General features: G+C 42.7%; 1 protein-coding gene across 11 annotated transcripts in view; it reads right to left on the bottom strand.

The window, feature by feature from the left end:
• Positions 1-17,147, bottom strand: part of ULK4 (unc-51 like kinase 4) — a 518,222-nt gene that overhangs the window by 155,091 nt on the left and 345,984 nt on the right. For all 11 annotated transcript variants that reach the window (XR_016394710.1, XM_089919133.1, XM_022563634.3 and 8 more), the window contains one exon: positions 11,456-11,554. Coding sequence is in view for 9 of the 11 variants with exons in the window: in XM_089919133.1 (XP_089775259.1) it covers positions 11,456-11,554 (99 nt within the window). In the remaining 2 variants the exon portion in view is untranslated. Of the gene's footprint in view, positions 1-11,455; positions 11,555-17,147 lie in introns of those variants that run through there.

Raw genomic sequence — 17,147 nt, 5'->3', positions numbered from 1 at the left:
ACCAGCAGAGCTCTTCTGGTCCAACTACTGACCTGTAGGCAAGACATGGTCATTTTAACTCCCTGGTGAACCTTTCAGATAAATTGGATGAAAAAGGTGCTTTTTACACACTGTGTCAATTGGCTGTGCTGGGTCACTGGATAAGAACATGTTAGGGTCCATCTGCCCAAAATGGTCTGCTTGGGAAGGGGGACCAGGTAGTCATGCTCTTTGACAGTAATTAGAAAGGAGACCCAGGGGCTGCTGCTAGTGACATGCCTACTCAGGAAGGGCATCAAGAATGGAATATTACTCTGCCATAAAAAGGAATGAAATAGGGCTTCCTTTGTGGCACAGTGGTTAAGAATCCGCCTGCCAATGCAGGGGACAGGGGTTCGAGCCCTGGTCCGGGAAGATCCCACATGCTGTGGAGCAACTAAGCCCAAGCACCACAACTACTGAGCCTGCGCTCTAGAGCCCACAAGCCACAACTACTGAACCCGCGTGTCACAACTACTGAAGCCTGCGTGCCTAGAGCCCCTGCTCTGCAACAAGAGTAGCCACCACAATGAGAAACCTGTGCACCTCAACGAAGAGTAGCCCCCGCTCGCCGCAACTAGAGAAAGCCCACGCACAGCAACGAAGACCCAACACAGCCAAAAATAAATAAATAAAATAGATTTTTTTAAAAAAGGAATGAAATAATGCCATTTGCAGCAACATGGATGGACCTAGAGATTGTCATACTAAGTGAAGTAAGCCAGACAGAGGAAGACTAACATTATATGCTATCGCTTAAATGTGGAATCTTAAAAAAAACGATACAAATGAACTTATTTACGAAACAGAAATAGACCCACAGACATAGAAAGCAAACTTACAGTTACCAAAGGGGAAAGGGGGCGGTGGGGTGGTATAAATTAGGAGTCTGGGATTAACATATGCACAGTAGCATATATAAAATAGGTAAACAACAAGGACTTACTGTATAGCACAGGGAACTATACTCAATATTTTGTAACAACCCATAAAGGAAAAGAATCTGATAAAAGTATATATCTGAATCACTGTGCTGTACACCTGAAGCTAACACAACATTGTAAATTAACTATGATTCACTTTTTAAAAAATAGGAAAAAAAATAAAAGAATATTTTTTAAAAAAGAATTACGATTAGCAAATCATCACAATGAATGTAGATCAAAAAAATTTCATTTGCTTTTTTCTAAAAGAAATCATTATTCTTATCATTTCATGGGTGTAGCACAGGTGCCCAGACATGGAACTTCCTGAGCCTAAAGTAGAAGAACAACATTTTAAAATTCAACATAAACTTTTATGCTCTACTGAGACATACCTAGCTGCTCATTTTGGAGGACCAAAATATAGTTTAGTATAGCATCACAGAGCGAATTTATTGCCACAGGAAATCCAACCAAATCGTTCTTCGTCTCCATTGAACAGAACAGTATGTTGACCCTTACTGGCAGAATTAAAGAGTGAATGCTGTTGTAGCAGCTACTGTGAGAAACTTAAGAGTTGCAGAGCTGGTGAATATTTATGAAGTTTTCCTACTGTGCTGGCCACTGGCAGAGATAGTGGGAGAGATACATGCTTCTGAATCATTCAAGAAGCATGGAGTACCCGTCAGATCTGACTCTGAGAATTCAAATCCTAAATTTAGAAAAAAAAAAAAAAAACACCTCACTGTTTACTAAAAATAAGGTGTATTAGGAAAAACGTTCAAGATTCTGAAGCTAGAATTACAGTCCAGATACAGCTCTCCATCTGATGGACAGAATGTCAGATATCTCTAGAGAGGAAAGAGCTGGCACTAAGCTGCTTCCTTGCTTTGCTTCCATGCCTTACCTACTATACTCAGGGAAAAGCAAGAAGACCCCTTGGTCCCCACTGATGCAGGGTGAGAGCTGCCTCCGAGGCCAGCTTCTGGCCACTCTTGAGTGAAGAATGTTTCCAAGGCTGAGGCTGAATGTCACCTGTCCTGTGCCCTCTCAGGAGGATCCTTGCCCCACCTCATTACACTAAACCTTTCTGTTTTATGACTCACACCCTAAATCAAAATTTTAATTAAAAATTGTCGAGAAATATCCTGTTAAGTCCTTGGTATAAATCACTCTACCCTCACTTCTTTTTGTGCCCTTTATACACACATACAAACAGCATGATATAAATCAGCTCGTATTACAATTTTGTAACTAGGTTTCGGCACTTGTTATATCTCATTCGTGCACCCCACAATTATTTACTGAGAGCTTGTGATGGCCAACCACTTTGAAAGGGTGGGTAGTAAGGCTGGGAACTAAACAGACAAGTGACTTTCAGTCAAGATAGTGTGTGACTTCAAATTTTGCACTACTACCTCCATAATAACTACAAGAAGAAAAAAATTTATACGATACAAATATCTTTGTGGACCAGAAATGAAACAAACACACTGAAGCTTGAGGTTCAAAAGCTGTTAGAAGTATCTATACCAACTAGGATCTCCAATACAATTGGGGCCACACCCCATGTGGAGCTAGGACAAAAGTCAGGCACAGAGTGTGAAATGGAGGTTGGGGTTCCTGTCCACAAAAAGAAGCTGAAGAAGCTGTTCCAGCCTTGGGGCTTCGGATAATAAATGAAGCTGCTCTACTGTTGAAAAGAGCAGCAACAGAACCTGTGCCAAATCCCCTGCAGGCTCGATGTCTGGATTTGTAATAAATCCAGTATCATCATGATATTGGAATTTGGGGACCCAGAGCAGAATCAAGGTAACCATAATATCACTAGATAGCAAGGGGCTGGTGCAGAGAAAAGAAACAGCAGCATCACAAAATACAAATAACTTCCACTCTTAATGAGCCTGACTAGGAAGGAAGCCTAAAACAGAGAAAGACAACCACCAAACACAATGACTACCGGGTGAATTCATTCAGGAAGAAATGAAAATAATAGAGTAGCCTCAAAAGGACTTATTTTTAACAGTTTCCTTGAAGCATAACTGACATGCCAAAAAACGACACATATTTATAACATACAGCAATCAAGGTAACAAACATATCCACAAGCTTCAAAGGCATCTTTCCACCAATACCTCACTATTTTGATTATAGTAACTTCATAGTACATCTTGACATCAAGTAGTGTCAACCCTTCAACTTTGTTTTCTTCCAAAGTTGTCCTGGCTATACTAAGGTTCTTTGTATTTCATGAACATTTTAGAACAAATTAAACAATTCCTACAAAAAAAAATATCGTGCTGAAAAAATTCCCAGAAACACAAAAGCAACCAAGACTGAATCATGAAGAAGTAGAAAATGTGAATAGAACTGTCACTAGTAAGGAGATTGAATTAGTAATCAAAAATCTTCTGCAAGTACCTCTGCAGACCACAACGACACAGAGCCTAGGTGCTACCTCCTGGCGTGCACGTGGGGCTGGCTCCTCAGCTACACGTCAAACACCAATTCTGCTGCCCGTGCTGGATGCCAAGTGAGATAATGTGATTTTTTAAAAAATAGTCTCCTATTTTCCTCTCTTTCATTTATTTATTTACTTATTAACATTTTTATTTATTTATTTATTTGGCTGCTTAGGGTCTTAGTTGCAGCACACGGGCTCTTTATTGTGGCATTCGGGACCTTTCCTTGCAGTGTGCGGTGTGTTCGTTGCAGCACATGGGCTTCTCTCTAGTTGTGGCATGTGGGCTCAGTATTTGCGGCACGTGGGCTCCAGAGCGCATGGACTCAGCAGTCGCAGCGTGAGGGCTCTCTAGCTGTGCCGTGAAGGCTCCAGAGCGCGCAGGCTCAGTAGTTGCAACACATGGGCTCTCTAGTTGTGGCGTGCTCTCTAGAGTGCACAGGCTTAGTTGCGTCACGTCATGTGGGATCTTAGTTTCCCAACCAGGGGTGGAACCCACATCCCCTGGCGGATTCTTAACCACTGGACCAACAGGGAAGTCCCTATTTATTTATTAATTTTTTTGGCCACACCGTGCAGTTTGCGGGATATTAGTTCCCCAACCAGAATTGGAGGGCTTCACTGATGAATTCTGTTAAACATTTTAAGAACTAATACTAATCCTTCTCAAATTTTTCCCAAAAATTGAAGAGAAGGGAACACCTAACTTGCTCTATGAGTCCAGCATCACCCTGATTCCAAACCCAGAAGACAGTGTAAAAAATAAAACTACAGATCAATATCCCTAATGACCACTGACGCAAAAATCTTAAAATTCTGGACAACCAAATTCAGCAGCATATTAAAAGTATTAAACACCATGAACAAGTGGGCTTTATTCCTGGAATGCAAGGATGGTTCAGTATATGAAAATCAATCAATATAATACACAACAACAGTACCCAAAGCAATCTACAGATTCGATGCAATCCCTCTCAAAATCCCAATAAAGTTTTCTGCAGAAATAGAAAACCCCATCCAAAAATCCATGTGTAATTTCAAGTCACCCCAAATAACCAAAACCATCTTGAAAAAGGACAATAAAGCTGGACTCCTTGATTTTAAAACTTACTCTACAATGATGAAACCGGAAGAATGACATACAGACTAACTGAAGAGAACATAGATTCCAGAAATAAACCCACACATATATAGTCAAATGATTTTTGACAAGGGTGCCAAGACCGTTCAATGGGAAAGGATAGTCTTTTCGTCAAACGGTTCTGAGAAAACTGGATATCTACATTCAAAAGAATGAAGTTAGACCCTTACCTAACACCATGCATGAAAATAAACTCAAAGTGAATGAAAGACCTAAGTGTAAGACCTAAAACTATAAAATTCTTGGAAGAAACATAGGGCAAAATCTTCATGACACTGCATTTGGCAACGATCTCCTGGATATGACACAAAAGGCACCAGGCAACAAATGAGAAATTAGGCAAACTGGACTTTATGAAAATTTTCAAGAAGTGTGCATCAAAACACAATATCAACAAGGTAAAAAGGCAACCCACAGAATGGCATAAAGTATTTTAATATCATATATTTGATAATGCGTTAATTTTCAGATTACAGTTTCTAATACTCGACAGCAAGAAACCAAACAACCTAATTCAAAAATGGGCAAAGAACGTGAATAGACATTTCTTCAAAGAAGATATCCAAATGATCAATAAGCACGTGAAAAGATGCCCAATATCACTAATAGTTAGAGAAAAACACATTAAAACTGCAATGAAATACCACTTCTATGCTAAAAGAAATAAGCCAGTCACAAAATGACAAATAATATATGACTCCACATACATCAGGTACTTAGAATAGTCAAAAATCACAGAGACAGAAAATATTGGGTTGGCCAAAAGTTTTGTTCATTTTTTCCCGTAAGATGGCTCTAGCAGCATTTAGTTGTCTTTAACTTCATTGGAAACAATTTTGTTAGACTGTGTGTGACAGCTGTCATATCAGCGTGCATTTAAAAAAAGACTTACCAAAATTGGTGGATTTTTGTGTAGCCATTTTAATACTGAAGGTGGAAGAAAAAAGGGAACATTTTCGGTATATTATGCTTTATTACTTCAAGAAAGGTAAAAACACAACTGAAACGCAAAAAAAGATTTGTGCAGTGTATGGAGCAGGTGCTGTGACCGATCGAACATGTCAAAAGCGGTTTCTGAAGTTTCATGCTGGAGATTTCTCGCTGGCCGATGCTCCGCGGTCGGGTAGACCAGTTGAAATTGAGAGCGATCAAACTGAGACATTAACTGAGAACAATCAACGTTATACCATTCGGGAGATAGCCGACATACTCAAAATATCCAAATCAAGCGCTGAAAATCATTTGCACCAACTTGGTTATGTTCATCGCTTTGATGTTTGGGTTCCACATAAGTTAAGGGAAAAAAATCTTCTTGACTGTATTTCCACATACGATTCTCCATTGAAACGTAATGAAAACGTTTTGTTTCTAAAACAAATTGTGATGGGTGATAAAAAGTGGATACTGCCCAATAACGTGGAATGGAAGAGACTGTGGGGCAAGTGAAATGAACCGTCACCAACCACACCAAAGGCTGGTCTTCATCCAAAGAAGGTGATGTGTATATGGTGGGATCAGAAGGGAGTCCTCTATTATGAGCTCCTTCCAGAAAACCAAACGATTAATTCCAGCAAGTACTGCTCCCAGTTAGACCAACTGAAAGCAGCACTCAATGAAAAGTGTCCAGAATTAGTCAACAGAAAACACATAAGCTTCCATCGGGGTAACGCAAGACCGCATGTTTCTATGATGACCAGGCAAAAACTGTTACAGCTTGCCTGGGAAGTTCTGATTCATCCGCCGTATATACAAGACACTGCACTTCGGATTTCCATTTATTTACGTCTTCACAAAATTCTCTTAATGGAAAAAATTTCCATTCCATGGAAGACTGTAAAAGGCACCTGGAACAGTTCTTTGCTCAAAAAGATAAAAAGTTTTGGGAAGATGGAATTATGAAGTTGCCTGAAAAATGGCGGAAGGTAGTGGAACAAAAGGGTGAATACGTTGTTCAATAAAGTTCTTGGTGCAAATGAAAAATGTGTCTTTTATTTTTACTTAAAAACAGAAGGCACTTTTTGGCCAACCCAATAGGATGGTGGCTGTGTGGAGCGGGGAAGGGATAGTTACTGTCTAATGGGTATAGAGTTTCAGTTTTACAAGATGAAAAGCATTACAGAGGTGGATGGTGGTTATGACTGTACAACATTATGAATATATTCAATACTACTGAACTGAGCACTTAAAATTGATTAACGGGATAAATTTTACGTTATGTTTATTTCATCACAACAAAAAGAGAGAAAAAATTCAAACAGCCCTTTTTCCTTGGCCCAAATCATGTAGTTAGTTATTCCCTCCACAGGGCCCCAGGGAACCTAGAAGCATAGCAAAAGAATTTCTATATTGTACTGTGTGATAAATTGGCATGTTTGTGTACCCAATGGCTGTTCTTTGATCTTATGCATGATGCTTATGAAGGTATACTGAGGATCCTGTATATTATTATCTGCAGAGTATATGCTGGATCTCTGTAATTCAATAATTTTTTGTCAGGAGACTACAAGTTTACAGCCAAGAAGAAATGCCAGACACTTCACTAAAAGAAAAGTTATCCAGAGGATATTACAGGAGATCAACATAGGAGATGCTAGGTGAGGACTGCAATCCTACCCAGACTGCAGAGGGACAGCTTTCCGGTGGCCAAGAAAGGCATGGTTAATATGAAAAGTATAAGCCAGGCTGAAGACTGGCATTTTTGGCATATAATAAGGAAAACCTTAAAACCAATTCTCTCTTATAAATTTGAAAATACTTATTTTAATAGGGGAAAAGGAAGCTGCAGTGTAATTTTTATAGCAATTAATTACCTAGTTACAAAATTCATCTGGGATACATATCCTGGGGCTTTGTATTTTCTTGAAAAAGAAAATATTTAGGGGCTTCCCTGGTGGCACAGTGGTGAAGAATCTGCCTGCCAATGCAGGGGACACAGTTCCGAGCCCCGCAGAACAACAAAGCCCATGTGCCACAATTACTGAGCCTGCGCTCTAGAGCCCGCGAGCCACAACTACTGAGCCCGTGCACCACAACTACTGAAGCCCGCACTCCTAGAGCCTGCGCTCTCCAACAAGAGAAGCCACTGCAATGAAAAGCCCGCACACCGCAATGAAGAGTAGCCCCTGCTCACCGCAACTAGAGAAAGCCCGCGTGCAGCAATGAAGACCCAACGCAGCCAAAAATAAATAAATAAAATAAATTTATTTTTAAAAAAAGAAAATATTTATGTCAAACAACTACCCTGCTTTGTCTTTTCCTCAGGAGACATAGTCAACTTGTTATATATTTTATTAGCCATATCTTACTCACACTACAGTTACCAATTGAGGGTTCAAAGAGCCCCTTGAAATTCTGTATTGTGTACAGAACTTTGCATATAGGTGAGTCTAGGCATTTTTCCCGGAGAGTTTAGAATCATCAGATTCTCTAAGTAGTTCACACTCAAGACAGACTGAGAGGACTTCCCCGGTGGCGCAGTGGTTAAGAATCCGCCTGCCAATGCAGGGGACATGGGTTCGAGCCCTGGTCTGGGAAGATCCTACATGCCGCGGAGCAACTAAGCCTGTGAGCCACAACTACTGAGCCTGAGCTCTAGAGACCACAAGCTACAACTACTGAAGCCCGCGCGACTAGAGCCCGGACTTCGCAACAAGGGAAGCCACCGCAACGAGAAGCCCACACACCGCAACGTAGAGTAGCCCCCGCTCACCGCAACTAGAGAAAGCCGGGGTGCAGCAACGAAGACCCAAAGCAGCCAAAAATAAATAAATTTATATAAAAAAAAAAACAGACTGAGAATCCATCTTATACCCACAGTTCACTATGATTTTATAGTGTAAACATGGGTCGTAAATTATGGGTTGACAGGTTTCATGCTCCCTGAAGGATAAGTACGCTTACTTTCACAGGACCCTATCTGGAAAGAACCTCAAAAGCTAACAAGTTCACTCTCCTTCCTTTAGGTAAAATACCTCTACAATTACCCAAGTCCAGTGAAAACTAAAAGTCTGCTTATTTTTCCCTGTGGGAAAGCAATTCCAGCACCTCATTCTGTAACTTATCACATTTTTAACAACCACTGTAAAAATTTATCTTTGGTCTGTATGTGCTCCAGTTGAGGCCCTCAATAGCCTTATTACTATTTTTCTTCACTGTATACACAGCTGTAAATGTGTATTAATCTTTTCCAGAGAAGACATATTGTTTGTCGCAGGCCATTTTTAAACCTAATGACTCCAGTGGTAAATGTGTATGTACACAACACAGTTCACACACTTTAGGCAGACATTTGGCCAATGTACTAGAACCTAAGTGTGATCAAGTTACTAGTAACAGGAGTTCAGAGTCCCAAAGGCTGGGGAAAATATCTCAGAGGATACACTGCAGCAAGAAGGGGCTCTCCAGCTATTTCTGGCAGCTGTAGTGTAGGCCAGAAGTACGGGTGTCGTGGCATCTGGTGGAGGTCTGACCTTACCGGGGGCCAACAATATTGGGCCCCTCTGCAGCCCTCATCCTAGCCTGGCCTGTGACCACAGTTCCACTGCTCTCCCTAGTGGAGACTGTACATTCCAGGCTTTCCCGAGCACTGGCACCCCGACTCCCCCTACTTGCCTGCCTCTCTGGGTTCGTCTCCTGTGGTCCTCCCTACACAGACATCGGACCCTCCAGGCCTCCCACCACCAGCAGCGGCACCCTGCCACCCTCTGTGTGTCTGCCCGCTAGCTACGATTCACCGGCACTCTCAAGGGTTGCTTCCTGCTTCCCAGGGATTGTGGACGAGCTCTGGCCTGGGCAACCCAGCAAATTTGCCCACTGTCCTGTGGGCTGTAGTCACACCTTCTCCAATGAGGTCTGACCCACAGCCTTGGGGAAGAGGTATCCCCTTTCAAGTTTGTCCTTCCTGAGGTACTCTCCCTCTCCCTCAGCTTTCGGATACCCTACAGAGTTCTTTTGAAATCTTACATTTACTCGTCAATTATAGCTTAATAATTCTTTGTACTGAAATTCTTTTATTTAAATCACTATGTGGTTGGGACCCAGACTGACGCAATCACAATGTCTTTGTGCTCATCGATAATATTTGCTAACAGTGTATTTTTATTGTTTTTATTTTTCCTTCTAGTTAAAGTATATTATGGTTAAACAATGTGGTCTACACAATTCCTACTTATTGGAATTTATTGATATGCTTTTAACCTAACGCATGGTGAACTTTTTAAAGTATTTCCAGAAAATTGAAAAGAAGGTACAGTCTCTATTTTCAGGGTAGAGAGACAGATATACTTCTATTAGATTAATCTTACTAAAGTTTTCATATCCTCTATACCAGGGGTCAACAAACTTTTTCCGTAAAGAGCCAGATAGTAAACAACACAGGCCTGTGGGCTACAGAGTCCCTGTTGTAACTCCTCAACTCTACCGTCAAGATGCAAAAGCAGCCATAGACAATTGTTTGTGTGGCTGTATTCAATAAAACTTTACTTACAAAAAGAGGCAGTGGGCCAGAGTTAGTCCACATGCCTTAGTTTGCCAAACCCTGCTCTACATCATCATTTTCATCCACCTGAGTCGTCAAGCAATGAGAAAGACAGGTTAAATCTCTTGATATTACTGTACTTTGTTTTCCCTATATGTTTTGGTCTTTCCCTGTATGTTTTGGTCCTTCTCTGTTTTTATAGTTCCATGCTCTGATATTTGACACAAAAAGGTTCATAGTTATTGTATCTTCCTGTGGACTTTACTCCTTACCATTGTAGAGTCCTTCTCTTTGTCCTGATAAAGGTTTTTTGTTTTGCATTAAACCTTACGTCTAATAGAGGAAAACACTTAGAAAGAAAATATACAATAAGACAATAAAATTAAGACCAAAGATAAGTTTAAGAATAAATCTAATTGGAATAAATTCAACTATTAAAGCAAATCTCAGAATGTGGCAAACACCAAAACCCTGTCTATAAGATACATATGTGAAATAGAGTATCCTAGAAGTTTACCTGAAATAGATTCTTCAACTGCCTTTAAGCTTTTTTTATTGTTTAAATCTTATATGCTATTAATATAAGTATTATCCTACATACCATATATTGCATCAGTTATATTTAATGGGGACGTTTTGAGTCTTTTATATGGCCTTAAAGAGTGCATGATTTGGTTAGTCTTTCCTCTGTTCATTGGAGCCCCATCTATGTCCTGCATATTTCCAAAATATACAAACAGCTCATACAACTCAATAACAAAAAAAACAAACAACCCAATCAAAAAATGGGCAGCAGACCTAAAAAGACATTTCTCCAAAGAAGACATATAGATAGCCAACAGGCACATGAAAAGATGCTCGACATGGCTAATTATCAGGGAAATGCACGTCAAAACTACAAAGAGGTTCAGTTGGTCCAAACTTCAAGTCTCCATTGGGTTCTTTTCACATACTCAGTAGTCTTGTGCATTCTCATCTGTTTTCGTGTAATTTCACTTATTTCATTTTATTTCTATGGAGACTGTGGTGGATATGCTCTAGCTCTGTCTGCGCTTCTGCATTTCAGGGTAGTCCTGCATGCCAAGTAACCCTAAAATATCTTTTTGAAAGAGAATTGACGCCCGCAATGGATTTCTTCTTCCTTCTTGGAATTCATTTCTTGATTTTCCTTTTTTTTTTTTTAACCTCACATCCATTAAGAAGAATTTGAGGCTCTGCCTTACTTAAATATCCACTTAAATGAATGATTAGCCTCCGCATATTAAAGTAGAAATTTAGTATTTCCAGGCTAAATAATCTTCTGAAACTTCTTTTGGTTCTAGTTTTGAAAGGAATCAAAAGAGCATAGCAACTCAAGACATCATGAAATTCAAATAAAATCACTTCACCCTCTGCAACGACCTGAGAGACACACAAGCAGGTGTGTGAGCTCTTACCAGCGGGATAAGCAGGCTGATAAGGTCTGTCAGAGGCTTGCCGAGCAGCAGCAGGTCTTCTGCGGCCTGAGTGTCCCCTCCAGAGCCGGACTTCTGTGCCTGAACAGGGGGAGGAGAGGGGAAGGGGGTCTTGGAGATTAGTCAGTTTGGCCATAGGAGACAGGTCCACCCAGTCCCAACAGATGACGGCGCAGAGGAAGCATCTGACCTCAGGCCCCTGAAGAGAAGTTATGCTGGGTAATCATGTGACAGAGTACACACACTGCCACCAGCTGAGGCCACAGAGGCGGATCAGGGTGGACCACAGATAAAGCAATAACCAGGGCTGTCGTTGGAGGGATGATATTGATGTTCACACGCTGCACGTAGTAAAGCACTTTATCTTCCCAACCATCCTGAGACGAGGTGCAGTTATCCCCATTTTTCAGGGGAGAAAACTAAAGTTCAGAGAGGTTGAGTAGTTTGTCTAAAGTCCCACAGACAATGGGTGACAAAGCTGGAGGATGAATCCAGGCTAAATGCCCCCAAATCACAGAAGCTCACCTCTTCTGGGCACTGTTATACATACACATTATATGATGCAGACCAAATGCATTCTGCTGTGCCTTCCTTCTCTATATGCACACACCTGCTCAAATAACATCTAGAATATTGATCGAATGAACAGGCTTTGGACACTGCATGAAGAAGCTTCAGACACAGGTCTACATTGCTTAGGAAGTACACAATGGAAGTAAGAATTCAGAAATGAGTGGCTTTAACTTAAAGTGTGTCTTTCCCAGGAGTTTTATAGAACTGCCTCATTTCAGAGAAGATTTCTATCATAGAGATGAATAATTTTATACTGAGAGAAGGCACTGATTATTTATTGTATTTGCTATAGCACATACACATTTCATTCGCATACACCCTCTCTGTTTTTAATTTCACTCAGAACAAAACTACTTTTAGGTAATGACCTTTGCCAGAGCCTTTTTAAAGCAGGCTGCCCCGCCTTAGTTCGGTCACTAACATAGACTCTGGGGCCCCTCACATAAATGCCAAGATTCCTTCTGCCTTCAGGCGTATGGAGAGAATTTAAGTGGCGCGCTTTCCTTCGTTCAAAAGGAAAAAGAAAAAAAAAAAGGATGTTGTGGAAAATCAGACACCTGCCTTTTAACAGCTTGCACCTCTCTGCAGCCAAGGGGGACAACAATAATTGGTAGCTAGGAGTTTTCTCTCACCTCTCCCCTCCCCTATCCCTACCTCAACCCTTGGCCTCTATTAGAGAGGTGAAATTTCCTCCCAGAAAACAAACGCGTAGCACTACCCTAGGTCTGAACCTTTCTGAAGTTCGGCTGTTGATCCTGCCTTCTGAAGCACCATGTGAGGTGGAATATCGGCCTTTGCACATTAATATGTTATCCTTTAGAGTACACCAACTGTCTCTTGGGAAAAATAAGGCAGTCTTGCAAACCAGCACCTAGGCAGGGAGGGGCATGGGGCCACTGCTTCCTTTCCAAACACACATAAGCAAGGAGACACGGCTACAAGCACAAGCACACACTGGGACTCTTCCCGCCAGGATATCCAGTGGGCCTCCAGACCCTCCAAGGTCTACAGTCATTTGTTATTGTCACCAAGAGACAACCTGACCCTGCCCGCCAGTATTCGGGTACCACCTCCTTATAAAGATGCCAAGCGTTCCAGAAAGGGAATGCTATAGCTTGCAGAAGAGGAAGGTGCACATCAGGAATGCATATGAAATTCAACTCTCCTCACAAAAATCCAGGCCCACAGCAGAAACTCTGTGCGCCAAGAGGGTCACATGTGGGTAGCCGAGCAACGAATACAGGGGCCTGGCCAGCCTCTCTCAGGGTCTCTCCAGCTCCCCAACGGCACACTCTCCAGAGTCAGCCTCTCGATTCCCAGATACCTTATGTGTGCATTCTGCAAGGGGCTCTTTCCACAGCAAGAAAACGCACCTCTGCCGTGATGTTGCTACGGTCCTCCCTGTCCAGTCCTCTGCCTTTGCCTCTGTCCCACTGATCCCTTTCAGCAACTCACTGCCCCAGTCCTTGCTGGCTGGTAACCAACCCCACTCCTGGCCATCCATGGTTCTTGGCTCACCCAGCTGTTACAGCCTGGGCAAGAGGAGAGGGCAGCCTGAGTTGGGTGCTAGCAGTAGTGCTTGAGGCAAAATCTAAATTATTTGCTAACAAATTAAATGAGGAATATTAAAAAGGGAAAATTTAAGAATGACCCCCAGGTTTCTAGTTTGCACAGCAGGATGAGAGGGGCAGGGCTTGCTGGCAGGAGAATGGTTTGGGAGGTGAGTCCTGAGCTCCGCTTTAGACATGTTGAATTTGAGGGGACTGTGGGGCATTCTAGTGGTCACGTTTAGGAAGCTACTGAATATATTAAGTACGGATCTCAGACGAGAACTCTAGGTACAAATATAAATTTAATAGCTGTAAACATATAAAACACGGGCATGTCAACTTATGAGCCATATGTAATATTAAATGGCATTACAGCATTACCCAAAATGAGATAAGGGGATACAGCTAACTTCTTGGCACAAGAAGAAAGGCCAGGAAGAATATAACTCTATTACATCTACCACTGCTACATGAATCTAGTGCACAGGGGGCAGGTCCTCAACAGAGCTTTGTTACATGAACACAGAGGTACAGCACCTGTAGTGAACAAGAGTCAATTCCTCAGGCAGCTGCTGCCAATGTCCTAAGCAGGTTTAAGCACAACAGAGCACAACGTGCAATGGTGTGGCCTAGACAATTCAAGTCAACACTCGGTGTGCTCCCCAGACACCGTCACCCACACGCTTGCCATGCACAGATGATACGACTCAGTCCCCACTCTGTAGAACCCCACGGTTTCATTAAAAGAATGGCATGCTTTACGAAGGAAAACAGTATGGAGGTTCCTCAAAAAACCAAAAACAGAGTTGCCATATGATCCAGCAATATCACTCCTGGGCACATATCCAGACAAAACTATAATTCCGAAAGATACATGCACCCCTATGCTCATAGCAGCACGACTTACAGTAGCTAAGACATGGAAATGGCCTAAATGTCCATCGACAGATGAATTGATAAAGAAGATATGGGGGCTTCCCTGGTGGCGCAGTGGTTGGGAGTCCGCCTGCCGATGCAGGGGACACGGGTTTGTGCCCCGGTCTGAGAAGATCCCACATGCCTTGAAGAGGCTGGGCCCGAGAACCATGGCCGCTGAGCCTGCGCATCCAGAGCCTGTGCTCTGCAACGGGAGAGGCCACAACAGTAAGAGGCCCGCATACCGCAAAAAAAAAAAGAAGATATGGTACCTATACACAATGAAATACTACTCAGCCGTTAAAAAGAATGAAATAGTGCCATTTCCAGAAACATGGATGGATCTAGAGATGATCATACTATGCAAAGTAAGTCAGAAAGAGAAAGACAAATACCATATGACAGCACTTACATGTGGAATCTAAAACACAACACAAATGAACTTATCTATAAAACAGACACAAACATAGAGAACAGACTTGTGGTTGCCAAGCGGGGAGCAGTGGGGTGGGTGAGGGAAGATGGATTGGGAGTTTGGGATTAGCAGATGCAAACTATTATACATAGAAGGGATAAACAACAAGGTCCTACTGTATAGCATAGGGAACTATGTTCGATATAATGGAAAAGAATATGAAAAAGAGTACACATATGCATAACTGAGTCACTTTGCTGTACAGCAGAAATGAACACAACACTGTAAATCAACTATACTTCAATAAAATTTAAAAATAGAAGAAGAATGGCAAGTTTTCAAATAACTGCACTAAAGGCAGAGTGTGAAAACTGCCACAGTGGAGGAGGGAATAGAGGAGCTGGGGCGGGAGTAGGAAAAGGTGACACAAAGTCACCGTTTGGATGGTGGGGACGAGGTCTGCAGGGAATGACGTGGACAGCCGGTGTTTCAGGTGCTGGAATCACGTGAGGAAAGGCCGGGAGTGATAAGGCACCGGATCCACGTGGAAAATGCCAAGGTGACTGTTTGGCATGCGCATAGGCTACGTGAGGGCTGGCGGACAAGGCTGGAAAACCACCCTGGGGCTGATCATACGAGGCCTTGACCGTCTTGCCAAGGAGTTAGAAAATGATATGTAGATAATGAGATGTCATCGAAGTTTTCAAGGGCAGGAGAGAAACGATGAGGACCACACGGACTACAGCAGACAAATCTCACTTGCACTCAGCCACCAGACGGGGTAGCTCCTGGGGGACAACAATAAGGGCAAAGCCTGGAGGAGTCAAACTGGTAACTCCAAGGGATACTGAAATAGAGACTGTAGCCCCTACCCTGGCAGCCTTCACGTGAGTGTGAGATCAAAGACGACTCAGGGGCCACATTTCAGTCTTCCAGGCAATGCCGACACACCTGCAGACCAACAGCAGTTAAACCGTCCTACTACCAGAGTAATGTATCAAGCTGTCCCCCATCACTCCAGAAGTGAGAGACAAGGCCCAGACTGGGAAGTCAGGTGACCTGGATTTTAATATTGAATATTTTCTTTCCCTAGCCCCCAAACTTGGTAACATCCCCCGCCGCTGTTCACTCTGCAGGACCCTGTACCTCCCAGGGGTGAGGCATCTCAGTGTATTAAGATGATGATTTGCTCCACTATTTGGGTATTGGCCGTCATACCAAAATGAAGCTCCCTGACACCTAACACCCTTCTTCTCTTGATTCCTGCCAAAATCACAGGTGCCAAGCCCTAGGCTAGGCTCACAAATGCAAAATAAACCATAAATTTATATCTCGTAAGCCTGCTAGGAGTTAGTTCACTCCGTAAATACGAACTGAGTGCCCTCCCATGTGCCAGGACACAGAAATGAAGAAATCATGGCCCCCAGGAACCCTCTGTAAACAGAAACGGGAGGTGAGCACCTTTCTTCTTGTTGCTATTAATAATACAGCAACCATTTATCGCTTACCTTCCCTGGGCCAGGTATACTTAAGGCACATCATATTTACATATCTTGTATTCTCTCATTTAAGTCCCCTGCTGAGTAGTTAGCATGTCTACTTTACAGACAAGGAAACTGATACTCAGGTCAAGTAACGTGCCCAGCGCCTCACAGGTAAAAGTGACGTGGCTGGGGGCTTCCCTGGTGGCGCAGTGGTTCAGAGTCCGCCTGCTAATGCAGGGGACACGGGTTCGTGCCCCGGTCCGGGAAGATCCCACATGCCACAGAGCGGCTGGGCCCGTGAGCCATGGCCGCTGAGCCTCTGAGTCCCGCAACGGGAGAGGCCACAACAGTGAGAGACCCATGTACCGAAAAAAAAAAAAAAAAAAAAAAAGTGACGTGGCTGGGATTCAAATCCAAGGTGTTCCAGCCTGCAAGGCCCAAGTGCTCCCACCACACCAGTGAGTCCTGGGCATCTATTTGTCTCTGCTTCCACATCCTTCACACACAAACTCACAAGGTAGGTTGGGGATAGGGATCGGACTCCTAGCAGAGATTCTGACACCTCCCTCCCCTACTCCTCACCTTCCCAGTACACATTCCTGCATCATATCCCTCTCCTCCTTGAAAAAGAAAAGCACTTCATAAATCTAAGCACTATTATCATTTTAAACACTGGCAACACTCAGCTCTTCTACTTTCGAGAGGTTCCTGTTAAAAGCAGACATGAGCTTTGAATG

Source organism: Delphinapterus leucas, chromosome 10 (assembly GCF_059928025.1).
Source record: "Delphinapterus leucas isolate spDelLeu-1000000601 "Yukka" chromosome 10, BTC_Dleu_Yukka2, whole genome shotgun sequence".
Classification (NCBI taxonomy): Eukaryota; Metazoa; Chordata; class Mammalia; order Artiodactyla; family Monodontidae; genus Delphinapterus; species Delphinapterus leucas.
Note: the sequence above shows the minus strand (reverse complement) of the source record. Positions and strands in the feature narration are given on the sequence as shown.